The following is a 21,342-nucleotide window of genomic DNA, read 5'->3' as shown; positions in this document are numbered from 1 at the left end:
GACGGTGCTCTTCTTCCTGATAGACCAGGGACATTTTGTGAAGTAGGTGCACTTTATTCATATGTGCCTCACTTCATCAGTAACCCTGACCCATGTTCCAGCTTGTTCATAACTTTCACAAAGTCTGATGTAAGCCCTAGACATTTACGTTAACAGTGTTTAATAACTTTCCTATAGTTTTTCCGCCTCTGATTTGAACCACTGCCACTTGTTTCAAGAATTTCAGAATTTCCATCTTAGGCTGAGTTTGATTGTCATAATCAAGTGATGAATCTTGAATTTTATTTTATTTTTTTTGTACAAAAATAAACGTCACCTGGCGGAGACTTACATATATATATATATATATATATATATATATATATATATATATATATATGTGTGTAATTATTCTTGAGATTTCATGCTTGATCGATACCATGTTTCTACGATTAAGAATGTTCTAATGTTTGTGGCATGCTAAGGAGTTAGCATCAGTTGCAGCACAATGCAAAAACAATTATTCAGGGGGGATTATTTACACTGAAGCAATGTGGTCAAGAAAACCGTACTGCTTTGCGTGTTGGTGAAGGGTCACATTTCGGCCTCATCTTGGCGTTCTCATATTTTCACAAAGCTCTGCGAGTTCTGCGTGCGTTATATATTTTTTGTGTTGTTGTCCCCGGCGATAAAAGCAGGGAGGAATGTTCCGGAATCCTATTATGTCAGAGCGAGACGGTCAAGCTTCGTGGAGCCACACCATCTTAAAGGGCCGGCTGTCCCTGGCCCCTGCTCCGCCCCCCGCCCCGGCAGCTGCCCTCCGCGCGCGGGACCCTTCTGTGTCCCGACACAAACAGGGGCTGTTTTTCAGGCCGGCGCTGCCCCCAAATTCCTGCGTGTCCAGCTGCAACTGCCGGCAGACAATGAACCAGCTCAACTCACACAGGCAGAGTGTTCAGAGTCTAGTGTTTAGAGTTCAGTGCGTGTTCACTGTTCAAAATGTTCAGCGCCGTGTTCAAAGTCCTTGATGTTCAGTGTGTTTTGTGTCCAGTGTCCAATGTCCTGTGTTCAGTATGTGTTCACTGTTCAAATTTTTTTACGCTGTGTTCTGAGTGTTCAGTGTTGAGAGTATTAAGTGTTCAGAGTATTTAGTGTTCAGTGCTCAGAGTTTTCCCCGGGGTCAATACTGACCAGCCGGACAGATGAAGGCATCTATCGGGGGGTCTGGGCCAGTGTGCTTCCCCAACTGTTGTCCAGATGGGTTCCACATATACAAGCTCAGCTCACAGTCTCTTCACTCCGTTCACACGGTTTCCATTTTCACTCAATGCACTTGCGCCGATCAGCTGTCCTTCTCAGCTCCAGCCCCATCCTCTCCATTCCTCACAAGTTTTCCCCACTGCATGTTTTACCAGCTTCTGCCGCAAGCCAGAAATTAAGGGCTTTTCTAAAATTAAAATTAAAAGCATATTAGCTTTGTGTGCCAGGCTGTGAAAACCTGCAGTGGGGAGAAACAGACTCGTGAGGAAATGGAGTGAACAGGGCGGTAGATCAATCCCATAATTCCCAGGGACTTCGGCCCCCTCTGATTGGCTCGTTTGAACCCCGCGTGCAGCAGGAGAGCCAGCGGAAAAAAACACCGATGTTCCTCAGGGCCCTTTTGAATGCGCTCTTTCAGGCTATCACCAAAAAGGGCTGCGCAAACACTGATACCTCCATACCGCCCAAGGACATCAAAGGCTGCAGCGGGACGTCACGGCGGCGGAGGGCGAGGAAGCCGTGTGACCCGGAGCACGCTTCCGCGTTATCTCAGCGATTGGGCAATAGCGCTGCTTTTGTTTCCTGTGCTGCGGTGCGGCGCAGTGCGGTGCGGTGCGAGCGCGCTGGACGTGCCGTGATCGCAGGGCGTCCCGGGACAGTGCCCCCCGTGCTCAGAGCGGTTTTAACTAGCAGGGGCGCTGGTGGTGAAGCTGCTGCTGTGCCCGCTGCTGTGCCCGCCTCTGTGCCCACCTCTGTGCCCGTGTAAATGCAGGGCGTCCCGGGACAGTGCCCCCCGTGCTCAGAGCAGTTTTAACTGGTGGGACACTGGTGAAGACAGATAGGGTGGATAACACACGCCAATGCCTGTTTTACTTGGTGTGACTTCTGGACCTTGGAAATGAGGCTAGTTTGAATTTGTACCCGCATATTTATTCCAGGCCTTTGTGGTGATAATGAGGATTACACTGACTAGAGACTCTGTGAGTCAGGGGAACATCAAATTCCTCAGGAGCCACAGGAAGCTTTAGGGACATATTTGGGAACTTTGGGGACATTGGGAACTTGTTTTTTTTTCTTTTTTTTTTCCAAAGGTTGTGGGCGACAGAGATGGATGGGCTCCGGGCGGATTTCTAAGGGCTTGTGAGCGAGCGGCATCCCCTGGGTGTCCCTCAGGGGTCAGGCAGAGGGCACATGTTGATTTGTGGCTGTGGTTTCCTCAATTTCAGAGCGAGGACAGAGGGGATGGAATGCGTCTTCCATCCAGTGGGGTCCACAGTCATTGAGAACATAAACTCCGCCAGCCCTCCAATCAGATAGCTGCCTGGCCAACGTAAACAATGAGGGGAGGGGGGAATCAGCCAATGGGCTCGCAGTATTTAACTTCCCCACACTCCCGGTGGTCACATGGGATTATTTACAATTCACACCAAACTCTTACTGACAAGCAGCACACACACGTGTGGCCACACATACTTATATATATATATATATATATATATATACAAGCGCATGCACGCATACACACACGCACACAAAAACGCTGTCATTGCTTGTATGTTTTTCTGGTGCTAAGACATAGGTGACCCACCCCTGTTGGCTGCAGAGGGCTTTTAAATTGACACCTCACTCAAAACAGTGTGATCCAGTGTGGATATTGGCTCTGATATTTGCTCCAAGAAGACAGGACAGGCGCGGGAGATGGGTTATCTGCCTGTCATTGCCTGGGTGATTTTCACAGCAAACGCCAACAGGCAGTAGCAAATCCTGTCAGACTCGACATAGTTTTAAATTCAGAGGGAATTCAGTCTTGGACTGAACTAGAAAAAAAAAAAAAAAACGTGTTTTAAAAAGCACATCACGACAGCTTAGGCAAACATGTAGGACTTTCTTTTTTTCATCCAGTAAAGATGAGTTGAGAGTTTAGTTATGCAGACAGCAAGCTGCAACACAGAACGTTGTCACAGCCTTTCCGTGAGGAGGGGAATTTTGCACCCTTTATCGCCGGGATCTTGTTTGCTTCTCCCTCAAAGGAAATATTATCTGCCTCTCAATGGTGCGTGCGCGGCGATCCACGGCGGTAAATCAAACCGTCGCGGTATTCGCCACGTCCGTCTGCGACAAGCAGCAGCGAAGGGGGTCGGACCGCAGTGTCATGGAGTTTAGGCCGAGAGGCCGAGAAGAAAAAGATTTTTTTTTTTTAAAACGCTCAGTGGAAAATATCCACTTGAAGTTAGAACAAAATAAGGTCTTCAGGCTCAATTTTATGAAGTGGAATGTGTATTCATGTACTGTCCATGTTTTTACTCATGATATGAGTCTACATTCTTGGAGGTTTTTTTATTTGAGGACTGAGTATCTACATACACCCACCTACCCCTACCCCCGACCGTGCCCCCAACCCTTCCCTCAACCCGTACCCATACTCCTTTGTTGCAAAGGGATTTAACAGATTCAGAAGTGGGACCGAGCTCTGACTCGACGGAAGAGTGGGAGAATCCGGAGCAGGTACAGGTGTGTGTCTGCCGTGTGCTCAGTGTCCCGGAGGGAGCGAGCGGGTTGGTGGTGATGGGGGTCGATCGCCCTGTGCACGGCCACGCCAGGCATGAGCTTCGGTTGGGGGGGGCCGATCCCCATCGCTGGCAGCGGCCCACGTCAGTGGGATCGACCTCAGTTTCAAGCCAAGGCCGGCTCCCATGTGGTGCTGGAATCAGCGTCACTCCGTTCTCTGCCAAGCCTCCTCTGTCTCTCTCTTCCTCTCTCTCTCTCTCTCACTCCCTTTCCCTCTCCTTCTCTCTCTCGCTCTCTCTCTCTCCCCCACACGCTCTGTGAAGCGAACTCTCCTCCCCCCTGTCCGACGCTCAGTCACTCACTCACTGACACAGGCGCACCCTCCCTGCTCTTACGCGCGGTTCTGAATGGCTCAGTCACTGGGAGCCAGAGAGATTCCGCAAGCCCTGGGGATTCTGGCACAGCTCTGATGACAGCGGTCCTCTTCGGGTGGAAGAGCCGTTTGAAATGCTTTCTGGGAAAGGATGTCTCCTGCGATCTCCTGACAGAGCCTTTCTCTCTCTCTCCTCTCTCTCTCTCTCCCTCTCTCATTCTCTCGCTCTCTCTCTCTCCCCCTCTCTCATTCTCTCACTCTGTGACAGAAACCCACTCTTCTTCAGCCAAACAAACTCACCATGGTTGCCACAACATTGCATGGACAGGACAGGGGAGACTGTTCCTCGCAAAAGGTAAAAACATCATTTCCAGATTTATCTTTTTAACTTTACCCTTACCCACCCCCTGAAAACATTTCCCCTCTCTGTCTTGTAAGGTCTACTTGACTTGTCACTACAGGTGTAGTCTGAATGGCAAAGTGCATGAAACAGCTGTGATAATCTCTACCTGGTACATGCTGATGTTTCGGTGTTTATTTGAAAACTTTTTATCAGAATTTAAAGTTTTGCTTTTTCCCCCAGTTGTACTTTTGCTCTTAGTTTTGCTTTTGTTTTCTTTTCCTTTTTCTGACTTAAAATTTCTATTGACAATTCTAAAAGTTTTCAGTACCTGTTGAGAGAGTCTCACAAACACAGAGAATTTGCTTGAAAGGGACTTTAGGGTCAAACATGGAGATGTCATATTTACGCAAATCAAATCAAGTTAAGAAAGTAATGTGTTCTTGAAATTATAAGGCAGCAATTCCAAAAAATTAGGTTGCAATTGTCTATGTTGTTGGATTTTGTGAATTTCTTAAACGTGTAAAATTAAAATGGGCATTCCTTTTACTCTCTGTTTACTCTGAGTTATGGAACCCTTTCACACTTTTTATGGCTGTTTGACCTAGGAACATTCAGTTCATTCTTTTTTTAAATTAGAGAAGCCAAGTCAAGATTCTTTTTCGCACAACTAACACATGTGCAGTGAAGGGTGAGTGAAATGCCCGGACTAGTATTCTGTTTAATTTCAGAAAGAAAAGTTTCAAAAAGGAATTAATAAGATTTGTGGAAGCAAACTTAGCATTTCGACTTTGTTTTTTTTGTTTTTTTTTTGGGGGGGGGGCGGTGTATACTCATCACTTGTTCACTGATGATGAGGGCCCCTCTCACAGTGGTTCAGCGGGGATCTTAAGGGGCAATGTGACCGGGGGGGGGGGGGCAGTGTGACAGGGTCTAATCTCCAGGACGCTTGAGTCAGTGTTTCCTGTAGATGGGAGAGAGAGAGAAAAAAAAACAGTTGACTCTCCAGTGTGTATTTCACAGTGAGCTCCTTTTCAGATCATTTTAATGTGCTACTGTTACACACACACACACACACACAGACACACACCTACTGTACACGTGCAAACACACACGCACACACCCACACGCACACACACACATGCACATGCACACACACACATGCGCACGCACACGCACACACACACGCACACGTGCACACACATGCAAACACACACACTTGCATGCACGTGCACACACACACGATAACACACACACATACACACACATGCACACACTCACGCACGTGCACACAAACAAACACACACACAAACACTAATTAAAACACGGTTACATATATTTATGATGTTGTCCATAAAAATAATGTAGTTTGGTATGCAGTATCCACAGTGAAGTTGAACTGCATGTCATATGTCATATGACATAAACATGGACAGATTTTTGGTGCCCAGTGGTAATACATATTCTGTATACCCTAGTGTAGGTCTGGCAGTATGTACGTGTTCGTACATTCACAGAGAACATAATGAAGAGACTGTAAGAATTTTGAGGACTTTTCATCAGACATTTGCGTCTGTTTTAAATGCTGTACCATGTGTTGCTATGCAGTGACATTTAATTATTTTGAAAAAAATTCTGTAGGCGTGGTGTTTGTTTTTTGATATTGTAATTTTTCTAATGGCCTGACCTGCATTAACAAACGACACAAGACATATCTGCTTTCCATAACTACTGTATTTGGAGCAGAACGTCTGCTTTGAAAGAGCCGTGCGTTTAACGTGTAAGCAATCCTCCCCCGTATTGCAACTGTCAGGTGTGAGGTCCCGCTGTTATCCGGCCGCCGACAGCTCCGCTCTTATCTCTGCAGTGAAGGTTAAAGCAGCAGCAGCCCTTCTTCCCTCCGTCCAGGTGATCCAGGTGTGCTTTTACCTGTTCCCCCCCTGGAGCAGCGGAGCCCGCCGGGCGATTTCCCAACCGCGCTTTAGAGGCGATGTGATAGGAGCTCTCCACGTTCCCCCGCACGCGGTCAGGGACCCCGCTAGCCGCTGCTTTCAGACCGCACAGCTCCGCCCCCCCCCCCCCCCTTTCCACCGGTCCTCCTGCTTTTTTCTCCCATCCTGAATTTGTGTGCTCTGAGAGAGCGGTTATTTTAACAGATGCTGGGAGACGTTCTGTGAGAGAAGAAAACCCAGACCCAGAGAAGTTGGACCCTAGAGGGCACTCACGTTCCTGGAGGATTGGTCTGTGTGCTGGCTTTTTTCTGTTCCAAACAATTTGCCTTAGTTTTAATTTTCTGACAGCTCTTTACACCGTGCTCGTTCTCTCCTGTACTCTTCAGGACACACTCGCAGTCTGCAGCTGTGGCTGGTGCTTGTGCACAATGTCAGCTGAAGATACGATTGAGCTAATTAAATCATTTAGTGTAGGAGTTGTCTTAACTACTGCTTGTATTTTTTCCATTGACTGCGTTGTTGCCGTTCTCGTTGTGTTAGTGTTAATCAGTTTAACCTTCAGGGTCCAAGTTGAACTATGCGGTTGTTCCCTACACTTGGACCGGTACTTCTCTCTAGGGGTTTCGTCATACTTGTTCCTGGTTATGGTTGTACACTTTGTTGTACGTCGCTCTGGATAAGAGCGTCTGCCAAATGCCTGTAATGTAATGTAAATGTAATGAGTTGGCACAAAATCCTGAAACGGATCGGGCGCTTGTGCCCACCCCCCTACTATAGGGATTTACAGACCAGGACTCCCATTCGCAATGCATCTCAAGAGTACGGAACAACTGATCCCTTTCCCCCGATACGATGCCCATATCCTGATCTTGGGCTTAACCCCTAATGCGCTAGAAGGCCAAACGGATCTTGGACCAGCAGTCCTACCCCGAGACGTGTTATGAATGGAGAGCCCAGGTGTGTGTACGGCGTGCCCAAACTACGCCCTCCCGGGGGAGGGGGGGTGGGTTCCTTTTTAATTGGCTTTTCTTCCCGAAGAGTTGAAATTAATTTTCGAGCTCCAGTCCAGTACGTTCCGTGCCGAGCAGGAAAAGAGCTCAGTTTAGAGCGGGAGGTGGGAACTGAACTCGTGTCCCTCCGCACAGCAGTGGCATTTCCACAGCGCCGAAATGCCAGGCCTCAGAGAGCATCCCGCTGCTACGCTCTTCCTGGTGACATCATCCTGCCTGCCTGGCAGGCGTATCACCACAATACTCATAAACTCAAAACAAACAGTCTGTTTTTTTTTAAGAGCAGGCCCCTTAAATGGTTAAGTAATACTGCACACTGTGTGCTGTCCAGAAAATGTGAAATACAGACTGTGCCATTCAGAAAATATTGCCTAGGCATGCAAACTATGTGTCATTCACAAGATACTGATATAGATATTTACGTGCTCACGCAATGACTTTATTAAATAATACGCAGCTTTGCTTATGAAAATGAGAAGTTCATTCCAAACACTACTGGAAAAGAAAAATAGATGGTTAATTTGTCCATGACAAGCACTTCATTTTGTGTGCATGTCACTATTTACAACAAAAAATAAAAGGCTAGTCAACCCGCTTTCCAGATATGAGTGGCCTGATTGCAGGGCCATGCCACTGTGTTAGCCCCTTGGTCTGAAACAGAATTACACTGCATCTGTTTGTGCTTTTGCCGATACAGCAGGTATCTGTGGGTGAGAGGCAGGTTAATGTTGGGTTTTTAAACGGGGGTTATTGGAGAGGTGGGGGGGGGGGTGCGTGGTGCGATCGGGTCGGTGACACGTCTGATGAATGGTCGCGGGGGCGATGGTAAATCACCGGCCTGGGGGACAGCGTGTCCAAATTCCTCGGTCCGGTGATGTCACCGGGATCGTGTCCGAAACGTATCCAGACTTGAGGAGCGCGGGGTTGCCCCGGGGGGGCAAGATGTTAAAATTTTAACTGCCGCTCGCCCCCGTCCCGTGGCAGGACGCGCTGCTCGGCTGGACTGCAGCGGCCCCGGTGGCTTTGTCACCGCTTCGGCTGCCTAATTTACGGCTGGGGGGGCGGGGGGCGCGGACCTTTAAAAAAAAAAAAAAAAGAAAGAAAACAAAAGGCGGGTTCTGGAGCTGAGAAACGTGTGTGAGAGAGGAGTTCCCATGGCTTTCCTCCGCGGGACGCCGGCCGGCTCAAGCTGTGTTTTCGCATTCCTGCGAAAAAGGAACTCTCAACAAACTATAAATAACCTTTGGGAAAACGCTGGGGACGGGGCTCTCTCCAGCAGCAGCGGTTTGGAGCCTCGCTTCTGTGGAGCGCGGCCAGCGCTCCCGGCAGCCTGGACGCTTGGAATCCTGGCTCTTCCAGCATCAAAGTACTTCCTGGACAATAGTCCCTCTCAGGTATTGGAGGGATTTGGGATATGGGGGGGGGGGGGATGTCCCTCGCCACTCCTCTCGTTCCCCTTTGTGTGATTGACCGGGTGCCAGTGATCCACCTGCTGCTCAGTCCTCGGGGTGCAGAAGCTGTGGAAACTTAGCTGCCCCATTGCAGTATGGGGAAAGGAACTGTCAGCTGACTTCAAGCACTGTGGAAGGTGTCTTTGTGAGATTTTCCTGCGGAGATTACAGCAGTGAGATTGGCCAATAGTTCTGATTGGGCCTTCCAAACACAGGCGAAAAAGTGGAGGGAAAAAATGACATCATCCCCATGACATCAACTTCCTATTATTTTGTCAGTTATTTCTGAATGTTTGACTAAATTCACTGGAAACAATTCTCTTCCGTTGAGATTTTCAAGCATCAGTTGTGTCTAATCCCAGTCGGGGTTTGGGCTACTGTGGTAAAAGTGTTGAGTGTAAATAGTAACTGCCTTCTCTTGTGGTTCTCTTGCAGGTGACTGGCCTCATTCGTGCCATCTGATCAAGCTCAAAGGAATGCACCCTGTAGCCGGTCTGCTGATTTGACGCTTTCGATACAGATGGCCGACCCTTGTGTCAGAAGCCGCCTTTCGGATGGTGCCAGATTCTAGAGTGCGGAATGGAAACGGTAACCATGGTGACTCTGGAAGGAGTGCAGACGTTGTTGAAGACGGTGCCGCCCGTGGTGGCCTTTTCGGTGCAGGAGTCCTCCGGTGGCAGGGCCGTGGTCTTCGCTTCGCCTCTGGGCGAGCGAGCGCTGGAGAACGGGGACTCCGGTTGGTCTCCTGGACCGCCGCACCGAGCAGTCGATGACCCGTGTGGGGACAGACTCCTGGGGCAGCGGGATAGAGGCGTGGTTGGAGACCCCAGTGAGAGTGACAACATAGCCTTTTTGCGGGGGTGCTTAGATGTCCCGGACCACGATGCTGCTCTACTGGAGGAGCCTGTTGATTTGGGTCCGGTCTCCACCTCACTGGGCTTCGCCGAGGAGGAGCCAGGCAAGGCATCTATTCCGAAGAATTCACAGAGGAACCTGGGAAAAATTCCCGCCTTGCGTGATTCCCGGGAAGGGCGGAGCTGTGACCGGAACGTTGTTGGCACAGGCCTGGAGGCGCAGGGCACTGCTTGCGCGGGTGCAGCGGATTCCACTGAAGAGCCGGGCTCCTCCCCGACCCTGTCCCATCCTCCCAGGGAGGGTGGCATTGCACCTGCAACTCCCTGCCACCAGGGGGAGCCGGACCTCGGTGTGGATCCTTCAGAGCGCGCTGAGGAACTCTGTGGTGGTGTTGCCCTCTCGGGGCACACGGGGCCACCTGGTCCCGTCCCGTCGGTGGTGGTCAGCTACGAGCTGCCCCGCATCGTGAAGCACAAGCCCAGCTCCATCGCCTTCTCCGACTACCCCGCGCCCCGCTGCGCCCGTCTCTGTGTTTCCGAGGGCCCGAGCGGAGCGGGCTCTTCCTCTGAGGATGATGACGACGACGACGTGTTCCCGGAGCTGCCGCAGTGCAGGGGGTTCCTGGCGGGACGGCGGAGGAGGGGCGAGCTGAAGGGGAGCGGGATGGGGACGGGGCGGGACGCTCCCGTCGACCAGGGCTCGGTCTGCAATGGCGGCTGTCGGGCGGAGAGCTGCAGGGAGGTGAGTGGCCCCGCCCACTGCTTCACAAGAAAGCGTCTGATTGGCTGCATTGCATTCCCTTGCATTCCCTATAACCAATTTGATTCGTCTAGGTGGTCACTGCAAAAGATAATTCTCAAATGAAATTGGGTTGTCACAGCTGACCTATGTGGCTAAATAAAAGTAATATAAAATAAATAAATAAGCAATCTAACCTTTTCTGACTCTTCAAAGGACACCCAGAATATGACACCTTGCAGTCATCTGTTACCAGCTGAAGCACATTTAACATGCACTTGTAATCACAGTCTCATCCTGTGTGCCTTTATGTATTCACGTCTAGTTCATTCTCAATTCAGAATCCGGGAACAAAACAGTCCTTGTGAATGTAAACGAGGGTGATTAGGTATACGTCGAGCTCTCTTGCTTTCCCCCTCTCTCAGAACTCTCAGAGCTCTGTCGAGATTAAATCATCTTGGAGAGCAAAAAAATGAGACAGACATCCAAGGGACTCTGGCAGATTACTTCCAAGAATTCTACGCAAACATGAGAGACAGTCAGCCCCCAGTGAGATAAAGCAGAACACAGATTCACCGCCACCCCCCCACCCCCACCGTGCAGATGTTCCCTCACACCGAAGGCAAACAAAGACCTGTTCTCTCGCCCGTGTTTTTTCTCTCTCTCTCTCTCTCCAAACGTCATTCATCTTGCCTGAACTAGGTGGACCCTGTCGCTGCTTTTGGTTGTTGTTCTTCTTCAGTTTTTTTCTTTTTTTTTTTTGACAGGTTTGTTTTTCAGGTGTTTTGGAAGTGTTCGCCTCACTCTTACTACAGTGAAGCAATGTATAACTGAAAAACAGAGCCCTTCAAAGAATGAAAACAGTCACTGTTTTTTTTTCTCTCTCTCTCTCTCGCTCTTTTCACGCATTGTAGTTCCCCAAACAGTGAACTCATCTGACCCATTACACACGGTGTTATTTCCTTCAACAAGTCAAAGGAGAGATTTGTGGCTTTTTTCCAGTCTCTCTCTTGACCCTGGGGGGGTCACTGAAACCCTTACAGCCCATACACCCCCCCCCCCATCCCCATACAATTCGCCTCCCACTTTTATTGCCCTCACCTGGACTTTTGTGTACACATGTACGCAGGTCTGCGGTTTATTGGTCAGTGTAATGAGAGGGTAGAACAAACCTCCATAAAACTTTCGGACACTTTACATGTGGCCCAGGCCCAGGCCCAGGCCCAGTGCGGCCGTGTTTATTGGGGAAAAAAACAACACAGGAGGGCAGCCTGCTGTTTCTAAATGGTGCCTGTGCTGTCATATATTTCTCAGAAATACACAAGCGCTGGTTCACAGATGTACTTTCTCCATGAAACAGGCACAGTGATTATTTCCACGTAGCGCAGGCCATCGTCATGTCAGACAAAAGCGTATGTGGGGGCGGCAGTGTGGTACAATGGATAAAGCGCTGGTCTTGTAACCGGGAGGTCACAGGTTCGATTCCCTGGTAGGACACTGCCGTTGTTCCCTTGAGCATGATGTAAATGCTATGTAAAAAAAAAAAAGTTGTGTAAGTCGCTCTGGATAAGAGCATCTGCAACATGCTTGTAATGTAATATAATGGAACATATCTGTCTGCTCTGGTTCATTTCTATTTGTGGACAGACTGATGTGTACAGACAGACGGGCAGGTGAGACAGATGGACGAAGGTGCAGGGCGATGGCGTACCCTTTGGTCAAACTGGACAGTGTGGCAGAGGGGGTAGCCGTGTTTTGGGAAAGGGGTAGAAGAATTCTGGGAATTCAGGAGGCTGATTTTTATACAAAGAGGACAGAAGTTCAACAGCCCTGATTGTGCAGGGACGAACGGCTGCTACTATCGGTCACTGTTGGCTGTGTGTGTGTGAGTGTGTGTGTGTGTGTGTGTGTGTGAGTGAGTGTCTGTGTCTGTGTGTACGTGCATGCGTGTCTGTATGAGTGAGTGTGTGTGTGTGTGCGTGCATGCGTGTGTTTGTGTGTGTCTGTGTGTTTATGTGTGTCTGTGTATGAGTATGAGCGTGCTTGTGAGTATGAGTGTGAGTGTGTGTGTGTGTGTTTGTGAGAATGTGTGTGTGTCTGTGTGTGCGTGCGTGCGTGCGTGCGTGCGTGCGTGTCGTGCGTGTGTGTGTGTATGCGTGTGCTTATAGCAAGCGTTCTCTCCCTGCTCTCCCTCCTGGCCGCCATGTGAGGGTTCAAGGTGACTCCCTCAGGTGAATGTGACGTGTGGAGGTGGGTGGGAGTAGAGCAGAATGATAGCATGGGCACAGGGGGCAGCCTGGTCTTCCTAATGAGTCTGGCTCCTCTCCAGGTTTATTCCCCTTGAAGTCAGTGTTCTGGAACTCCATTGCTTTCATTTATGAGTAGTGATCAGCATTAGAATGTTCAGTTAAGAACATTCTAATCAAATATTAGAATGATCTCACACCTTAAAGGGTTAAATGCCACCCGGGGTGTTCTGTTTTGCCACTGTTCCCCTAGCCTCGCTTTAGCAGGGTGTGAAGGACAGGGTATGTGGTGAAGGCGCATTGTGACAAAAGTAGTGTAAAATATAGTGCGTGAATACCTTTATATTTGATTTGACTCGTCCGTAGGTGCAAAACATAAAGTGTGAATTTGTTTGGATGTGCTGGCTTTCATCCGACCCAAGTCGGGCAGCTGCAAATATTATCACGATCATCCCTTTTTCAAAGCTGAGAAATGTTCCTTTTAATACGTAAGGGAGGTGGGCATCTGTGATGGTAACACTTCTTACTTTAACTCCTCCAAGCTATGATTGGTCAGATTAAACAGAGGCCATTCTAGAGACTGGGGGGCCCCAGGCTGAAAATCCCAAGGGGCCCTTCTGACCAACTTCCACTGTCATTGTGTCGCCCAAAACTCCGCCGCCCCAAAACTCCTAAAACTCCGCCGCCCCAAAACTCCTAAAACTCAGCCGCCCCAAAACTCCTAAAACTCAGCCCTCAGCCCTCAGCCCTCAGCCCCGATGCTCAGGGCCCTATGCAGCTGCCAGCCTTGGTTAGGGAGTAGGTATATATTCTGCTCTTTTTCCTCTATAGTCTTTCACATGTTCTTTAAAACTGATTGGGCTTTTAAAAAAACTGAATGAAAAAAAAGTACATCTCAGAATTCACTGGCTGTAAATTTTGTGTTAGCCCGGGATGGGTGCTATCATAACGAAGCTGAAGTCATAAAAACTAATTTACAATTTGGTGTCGTCTGTGCTTCGTAGACGACTGACTTGCTAATGTGAGCTACAAAAAAAACTGTCTCTGTTTTTCCATTTTTTTCAGATGTGTTTATTATCTCACTACAGTATCCCACGGCAAGTTAATTAAGAACACGATAATCATACATCAAAAGGCCAGAATCTGAATCTTCTGAATCCTCTATGAAACAATAAAAACAGATATAGGAAGGTGTTTTTTTTTTGTTGTTTCCTGCATCGCGTCAGTCGGGTTTGTAAGGACCTTGAGGTTGTCCTCGTGGAACAGTTCTGAGTAAATGCCCAGCGAAGGTGAACGCAAACATGTTTCAGAGAGTGGCTTTGCAGTTTGTTTTTGCAGGACTTTATATCGGTATCTTTTGCTTTTAATGCAGGGATATGTCAATATTTGCCGTCTTCCTTAACCACGAAACTCATTCCCCACCAGGGAGACTGTTAGAAGTGCCACGGACTGCAGCGAAATCCTCGTAATTCCGAGTCAGGACAAAAATGACATACGAGCGTGTTTCAAGCTCACAGGGTTTTTAAAGTCGACTGTTTACATTTTCACCAGCAGAGGGCAGCATTGCTTCATATGGTAAGCAACTACGCCGTTTAAGCGGTTTGGATTCGGTCATTGTGATTGCATGTTGCAAAGATGTTGCCGTTTATTCAATGAATGTATTCGTTTCTCGGAAGAGCTGGCATTTGCATGCCGCGGTAGTTTGGCATCAGGATTAATGTGCACGAGGGAACTAAGGATACTCGTTTGAATATTCAAGACACCGGTTGGGCTGCGGCAGCCCTCTTGAACTGTACATCTGATTGCAACACTCCGATCCCTCCATCTTGATTCCCGGTACTCGATGTGGGTGGCACAGAGCGGGCACCATGCCCAGAACTATGGCGAAGAAGGGTACTTCACTTCTCATTTCAATGACAATGGGGAAATGCAGTGGGTTACAATGTGGCTAATTTGCACTGATAAAGTCATGTTCCCCCGGGCATTCTTGTTTCTCCCTTCAGATAACGTTAATGAATCGATCCGGAGGACTGGCTCATACCAGTTCGGTTTCCATGGCAGGGTCCTTTTTGTTCCCCCTCCGCCCTTTTGAATGCAAGAGAAAAGGCGAGTAAAATGAATCAAGGCCACTGTCTCACACTGCGCTCGTCGAAGTCCCTCGAATTCCGCTCATTCCACGAAAAGGCTGGCATTCCGAGCTCCTGGTATTCAGCCGGCCTGTAGTGACAGAGAAGGGTGCTTTTAAAACCGGATGAGGTCCTTGATCAGCTTCAGGCGGGCTCTTACTGAGCCTTGTTGTTTCAGGTCTTCTGTGTGTGTTGGGTTGCTGTATAGGCGGAATTTTGATTGGGGACGTGTTTACATAGCAAACTATTAAAAACAAACTGAATTGAAAACAACTCAAGCACACTTATTAAATCAATGCCTGAATCGAGATGTTATTTTTTTTGGGCTATTTTCTGAAAATACATATCGTAAGCAGTCCGTAGACTAGGCTACGGCGTGCGCACTGCGGTGTTGGCACAGCGGTGCTTGGAAGCCTCTGTGTAAGGTCAGGTTGACATGTAAAAAATCTGTCGATTCTAAGTTCAACATCCAGGCGTGGATTTTTGCACCGGGCCGTTCAAGTGCATATTTCTAACCAGCGTTGGATTCGTGCGCGTCGTCCACGTGACGGTGTATGCCCCATGTTCCTTCAGAAGCGCGCGCAGCAACTCTCCTGCAGATGACGCCACCTCCTTGCGTATATATTTCTGATAACGGTCACAGAGGATTAGACCTGGATTAAAGCATCCATAAAACATGAAGGTTTGCCGTTAGAGCCGCCAGTTCTGAAGGCTTGTCACGTTTAACGGAGAGGTACGAAGTGGTGGGAACTTGTTTGCTTCTCTTTGTACATTTTGTAAATCCTGATAATAGTGTGGTTAAATGCTTAGAGACCCTGTGCAATCACTTTTTTTGCATTTAAAAGGCTTCACTAAGCCAGAAGATAAAGATGAATATTTACTTTTTCACATTTATAGAGTGAGAGATAATACAATTTCTTCTTTATTGGAAAGTTTTTATTTTTATTAAAATTTTTTTTTTTTTTTTTTAAACGGAGCTTTGTCAGTTACACAATGAACTGTCTCTAAATGACCAATAGCAAATAATTCTGTAGTGGACAAAAGCTGTGTTGTTTTGAAGATACAAAAACAAAACAAATAAACAAATTATAAATACAGTTGAGATTTTATTACAGACAGCAGTATTTGTTTTCCTTCTGGATAATATGACTGTCAGAAATGATGATTTCCATCGCACTTAAGGCCAACATGAGAGATGGACATACACTTCAGTGCTGGCAGAGGTAGAGAGGGAACGACTTTTTTTACTTTCTGACCCTCATGACCCTGAGGCACAGGGGTCAGGCCAGGATTGCTCAGATTTAGGTAATTCCTTCAGGATTGAGGGTAGTGGGGGGTGGGGGGCAGCAGGGGTTGGGGGGCGGGGGGGGTGTACTTTCCCTGGATCAGGTCTGTCAGGTGACTCTGGGTGGTCGGAGGAAGTGGCTGGTGCGTCTGGTGTCTGTTGCTGGATTCTCATCTGTTTCTTCTCCCACTCATGAGTTTCTTTGCATTGTTGCATGTTAGTTACACATCGCTTGTGGCGGCTAGCGTAGTTTAAATTCCACCAGTGTTAAAGGACATTGAATTCTGTATGGGCCAATCAGAATAAGTATATTGGAGGAATGTTCCCAGAGTTCTGGGCAACAGCTACAGTAGCCAGCATTTTCTTGCTGTAAGGGGGGGGCATTATGTCATTTGGGCCGCATAGGGAACTGTATAACAACCCGGATTTAGTAGATTACGGATTCACCAAAGCATTTGGCTTTTGGGTGATCTGCTTTGTTTTTCGGTTCGTATCATAGTGCTTCATTGATTTCGATGGCGTGTGAAATTAGCAGGAAGCGCCGAACTGGCCCCTAGCTGCAGCTCTCAGTAGCCCCATTATGTGGGTGTCTGCCCGCTGCTTCTCGCTGCCGCCCAGGTTTAAAATGGTGCCCGCAGTGCCAGTCCCAGCCCTCTGTGACTCTTGACCCTGTGAGAGATATGCCATGGGGGGAGGGGGGAGGCAGGGGGCAGGGGCAGGGCAAAGGCGTTCTCTGCTATCCGGACTCTAATTAGCCGAGGTGACGCTTGGGATATTACCACATTCCGGCAGATTTTACGAGTCCCAAAGATAGGATCAGGCACCCCCCCCCCCCCACCCCGATGGCGGGCTCGGAACATCAGCCATTGGGACAAATGTGCCCTTTCTGAGAGATGGCTCTCCTGAATGGGGGGATTGTGTCGGGGATGAGAGGGAGCTTTGATGCAGCGGAGGGGGCCTGTTGGGCCTCAGGGGGGCTCCAGTGGTCACACTCGACGCGCAGACGACATTTCGCGGACTTTTATTCGGGGGGGGGGGGGGGGGATGAAGGGATGTCTTTGTCGGGCTCCGTGTCTTCAGAGTCGGGATGTTACGCAAGGGGGCCTTTCCCGAACCCCAGGATTCTCAAAAACAGCCCCCCGCCCACTCCCCTTCCAGCCCACTCCCGCCCTCCAACCCCCCCACTTCACCCACATCCCCAACCCCCCCCCCCCCCCCCCCCCGACTCTCTCCAATAATGGAAACGGTGTTAATTTAGGTCTCTGTGACTGAAGCGCTTCCTGGTAATTAATGGTCTCGGATCGCCAGCCCCCCCCCCCCCCCCCCCACCCCTGCTCTGCGTCTCGGAAGAGTCTATTTATACACGGCGGGGTCTGGGAGCAGTGAAAGCCAGGAGTCAGGAATTCCTCCGGCCGAGTCCGGCGTGAACCCCCCCCCCCTCGTCCCCCCGTCCCCCCCACCCCGTATGTGTGTCACTGTGAGCCTCTCAGGTTTCTCTCTTTGAGGGTGCTGCTGTCTACAGCTGTTGTTTTTTTCCCTTCTTCCAGGCCCCCCCCCCCCCCACAATAGTATTCCGAAAATGTTTTTGTGTTTTAAAATGGAGCTCTGAAATGAATTGGAATGACTTGATGTTTTGATCTTAAAAGTCCTATGGTATACATAATGTTGATCTTATCCAAACCTCTTTGAGCTTTTGAAAGCCCGTGTGCAAATAATTAAGGATATGTTGCAATAAACACCATAGTTTCTGTCTAGTTCTGAAATGATAATGGTGAACTAGTCTCGGAGGGTTTTGAGAACAGTTATATTAAGACATATGTTAATCCACTCAACTGGGCCCTCATTGTTCAATTGAAGTCTTGGTCAGAAACTGTTCAAGCAATACAGTACATAAATACAGACTTGAATATGTTGCTGTGGAAATACTTGGTTAAAAATAAAATGAGTGGAGGGTTTTTAGGAAGCTAAAGCTAATTTAAAATATAACAGATGTTCTGCGATTGCTTCCATTGGCACGAAGCTTGAATAGCTGTGGTCTACCCAGCATGCACTGTCAATGTGAGCTGTCAGTGATGACGAGAGGACATATGCCTGTCAGAACGCATTGTGTTGTTTCCGTCTCCTCATTGGTCCTCTCCGCTGTCACTCCAAAGGAGCCTCCGCAGATCCTCCCGCCCTGGTCCGCATCCATGACCCAGCTGATGAAGAAGCTGGACCGGCTCAACCTGGACATCGAGGAGGCCCTGAGCTCTGGCTCCTCCCCCTCCCACACGCCCGGCGTCTCCCGCAAGCGACCGGTGAGTGACGGCGGCGGTGGCCAATTGCAGGGGGCAGGGGCGGAGTCTGGCGTGCCCTCTGACTCTGTGATAGGCCGTTGTGGGCGTGGCTCCGTGGGTTTGTTCGTAGGGCAGGAGTTTATGCTGCATTCGGTCGGTCTTGTCAACACGTAAAGTGGGGGGGAAAAATAGCCTGTAATCAAGCTGTATATGCTATGTGTTTACGGTTGGGTGGCCATCGGCAACTGGTAGGTTTATCATTATGAGCAATGCATTGTCAAGAAGCTGGACCAATGACACCGCCCACTACGAGATGTGAGTGATGGAGGCCAGGCATGAACTCTGCGGCGTCTGTGCTTCTGCTTCCCTGCAGTATGTGGTCTGCAGCTGAGAGGTGTGTAGTTCAGGCCGGGGAGAATTGATGTGGCATGCCGATCTCCAGACTCCTGGAGCTGGCCTTTAAAGGTTACCAAAGGCAGGATGCCAACATGGATTTTTTGCAATGCTGAATTTTTTTTTTCTTTTCCACTACAAAAAACAAATAAGGAGGGTTTCATTAACCCATTCTCATTGGTACGGCTTATTTGATCCAGAAAGGCCAATAGCATAAACCCATTGTGAAGTCCTCCCCCTGTCTTAAGAATGGATATCTGCTAATGGCCTGTGCCTTAACAATCACTATGTTCTCAGAGTTTACACAGTCCACCTGCTTTCTTCTTCTTCTCCCATTTATAATGCGGAAGGTGATTTTGTCATACGGTTTAACCAAACAAAACATTTTATTACTGCAGCTTTTATGAGACTGATTTCTGCAAGGTTTTATTTTGCGCAGATAATTGGTTTTCTTCTCCCCCCTCTGTTACAATGAGAAGACTCCTACATGAGTATTACCTCCCATACTTTCAGGCTTGCAGCCAGCCATGGCAGTCTAATTAAGCCTCCAACTAAGAAAAATTAACCCCTGATTTTGGTTAAATCTGTTGGATTTTAGAATGGACACTCTCTGCCTCATCTTCAGACAGTCTCTTTGAGTGGTTGAGCCTGCCTATTGCATTTCCCTCCAGAACTTCCCAAAGTGTTGGTCTAATGCTTCTACAGTGCCTGGAGCTTCAACAGTCACACTGGTGCCTGGAGCTTCAACAGTCACACTGGTGTCTGGAGCTTCAACAGTCACACTGGTGTCTGGGGCTTCAACAGTCTCACTGGCGTGACCTGTCTGGGGTGGCAGGGGCAAAATCTCAGACATGTTCCCCTCAAACCTAATTTGGGATGTTTGCTTTGGAGTGTCTGGCCTTATTTATGGAATCCTGGTTGCCTGAAAACTTTTCAGATGAATGAACCAGTAGATTTGTTTTTATTTTTGAAGGAGCTGCAGTAGTCAGCATTATGTCTAGTGAATCTGTAGGGCTGTAGTGCAGTTGATCCGCACCAGTCCACAACCAACACCAACGGTTGTCCTGTGAGGCTAAACACCAGGGCGTGACGCTATGGCTGGACGGCAAAGATACAGAAATCTTAGTTACTTTATACTTACTGAACTGAATCTGACCTTTATTTTGTGTGGGATTTATAATATCATTCCTTCTTGATCCAGCTGTTTTCTGATCTGTGGATTACATACAGAAGCAGAGTAACCGTGGATGATCTGGAAATCTCCCAAATGCATATTTATGGTCACTACAACCTAATGCAATTTATAGCTGCAGCAAAAAAAATGTGCCTGTTTTGTTTCTGTTTGTGTAAAAAAATGGTCCAATGACTGGTACACTCATCCAAGAGTCGGTACCATGGTAACCAACTTTAATCTTGGCAAGCATGGCTGCAGATAGCACACACAGAAGCACACAACGTGCACCACATGTCATGCTGGTGTGAGAATGCGTGCAAAGCTTCTCTTGTGCAGCTTTCTGTTGTGGGAAGTCAGAGATGCTGCTCGCTCAGTTCAATGCCAGTCATTTAACTGGAGCTAGTCTGTAGCACTGGAGACAGATGGCTATTGTGTGTACGGGGCTGCTTCTTGGACTGTGTGGAAACCAACCCCCCCCCCCCCCATCCCAGCGCCCTCTCCTAACATGGCGACGAGCATCGCTTATCGTTTCTCGAGCCACCGCAGTTTTTCCGGAGAAGAACAAATGCGCCCTCTTTGGTTTTTACGACTGGGAAAGGGCCGTGTGCAGAGAGGCCGTTTTTTGGGGCTTCGCGCTGAGAGGGGCACGCGTCTCCCAGACGGGGGCGTGGCTGCATGCCACAGGCTCGTTTCCTTTGGGAGAACCAAAGCCTGCTCTTTTACTCTTGAGGACCCTATCTGAAGTCCACCACTGAGGGTAAACAGTGCAATGAGAAGATGCATCTTTAGATAGATCTTTATGGGCATTTTTTTTGACGCTTGTGGATTTTTCTCTCCGCATCTGTAAGAAAGCTCCGCAGGCAGAGGTTTTCCTTCTCTTGTTTTCTGTCGAACGGAATCGAGTCGGATTTTCTTCTTCTTTTCTTTTCTCTCTTTCTTTCTTTCTTTCTTTCTTTCTCAGCGGTTGACCTCAGACCCTTGTTTTGTTTTTGGCACGGCCTACGCAGCCCCCCCCCCCCCCCATCCCGTCCGAGCCTCCCGCGGCTGCCTCTGGCGACGTGTCCGCTGCTGACCGTCGCTCCGCTGTCTCATTTTCAGCCTGAGGCTGCTCCGGCGACGGCGGCGGCTGATCCAGCGCTGAAGGCGAGCAGCGCGCTCGGGAACCCGGACCCGGAAGAATGCGGAGACCCGGATAGCTCCCCGTCTCCGAACCGCACCGCTGCGGGAACACCGGCCAGTCCCAGAAAGACGGAGGTAAGAGCCGGGAACCTGGAAGACCCGGATCTTCATCTGCTTCTTCTTCTTCCTCCTCTTTTTCTTCTTTGTCGCCTTCTTCAACTTCTTCTTCTTCTTCTTCTTCTTCGTCTTCTTCTTCT

At 48.8% G+C, this 21,342-nt stretch overlaps 2 protein-coding genes across 2 annotated transcripts in view; both read left to right on the top strand.

The window, feature by feature from the left end:
* The first annotated feature begins 4,109 nt into the window (after window positions 1-4,109).
* Window positions 4,110-15,441, top strand: LOC135235721 (uncharacterized). Its single transcript, XM_064301506.1, has 3 exons — window positions 4,110-4,475; window positions 9,309-10,469; window positions 15,412-15,441. The coding sequence occupies exons 2-3, from the start codon at window positions 9,453-9,455 to the stop codon at window positions 15,439-15,441; spliced, it is 1,047 nt and encodes a 348-aa protein (XP_064157576.1). The 5' UTR covers window positions 4,110-4,475; window positions 9,309-9,452.
* A 2,818-nt stretch (window positions 15,442-18,259) lies between these two features.
* The window catches only part of stard13b (StAR related lipid transfer domain containing 13b), a 96,230-nt gene continuing 93,147 nt past the window's right edge, over window positions 18,260-21,342 (top strand). The window contains exons 1-2 of the mRNA XM_064302281.1: window positions 18,260-18,420; window positions 21,065-21,220. Of these exons, the coding sequence (XP_064158351.1) occupies window positions 18,313-18,420; window positions 21,065-21,220 (264 nt within the window). The 5' untranslated portion in view covers window positions 18,260-18,312. The remainder of the gene's footprint in view (window positions 18,421-21,064; window positions 21,221-21,342) is intronic.

The sequence above is a fragment of the Anguilla rostrata genome, chromosome 12, assembly GCF_018555375.3.
Source record: "Anguilla rostrata isolate EN2019 chromosome 12, ASM1855537v3, whole genome shotgun sequence".
Taxonomy (NCBI): domain Eukaryota; kingdom Metazoa; phylum Chordata; class Actinopteri; order Anguilliformes; family Anguillidae; genus Anguilla; species Anguilla rostrata.
This window is presented reverse-complemented; position numbering and strand designations above follow the sequence as displayed.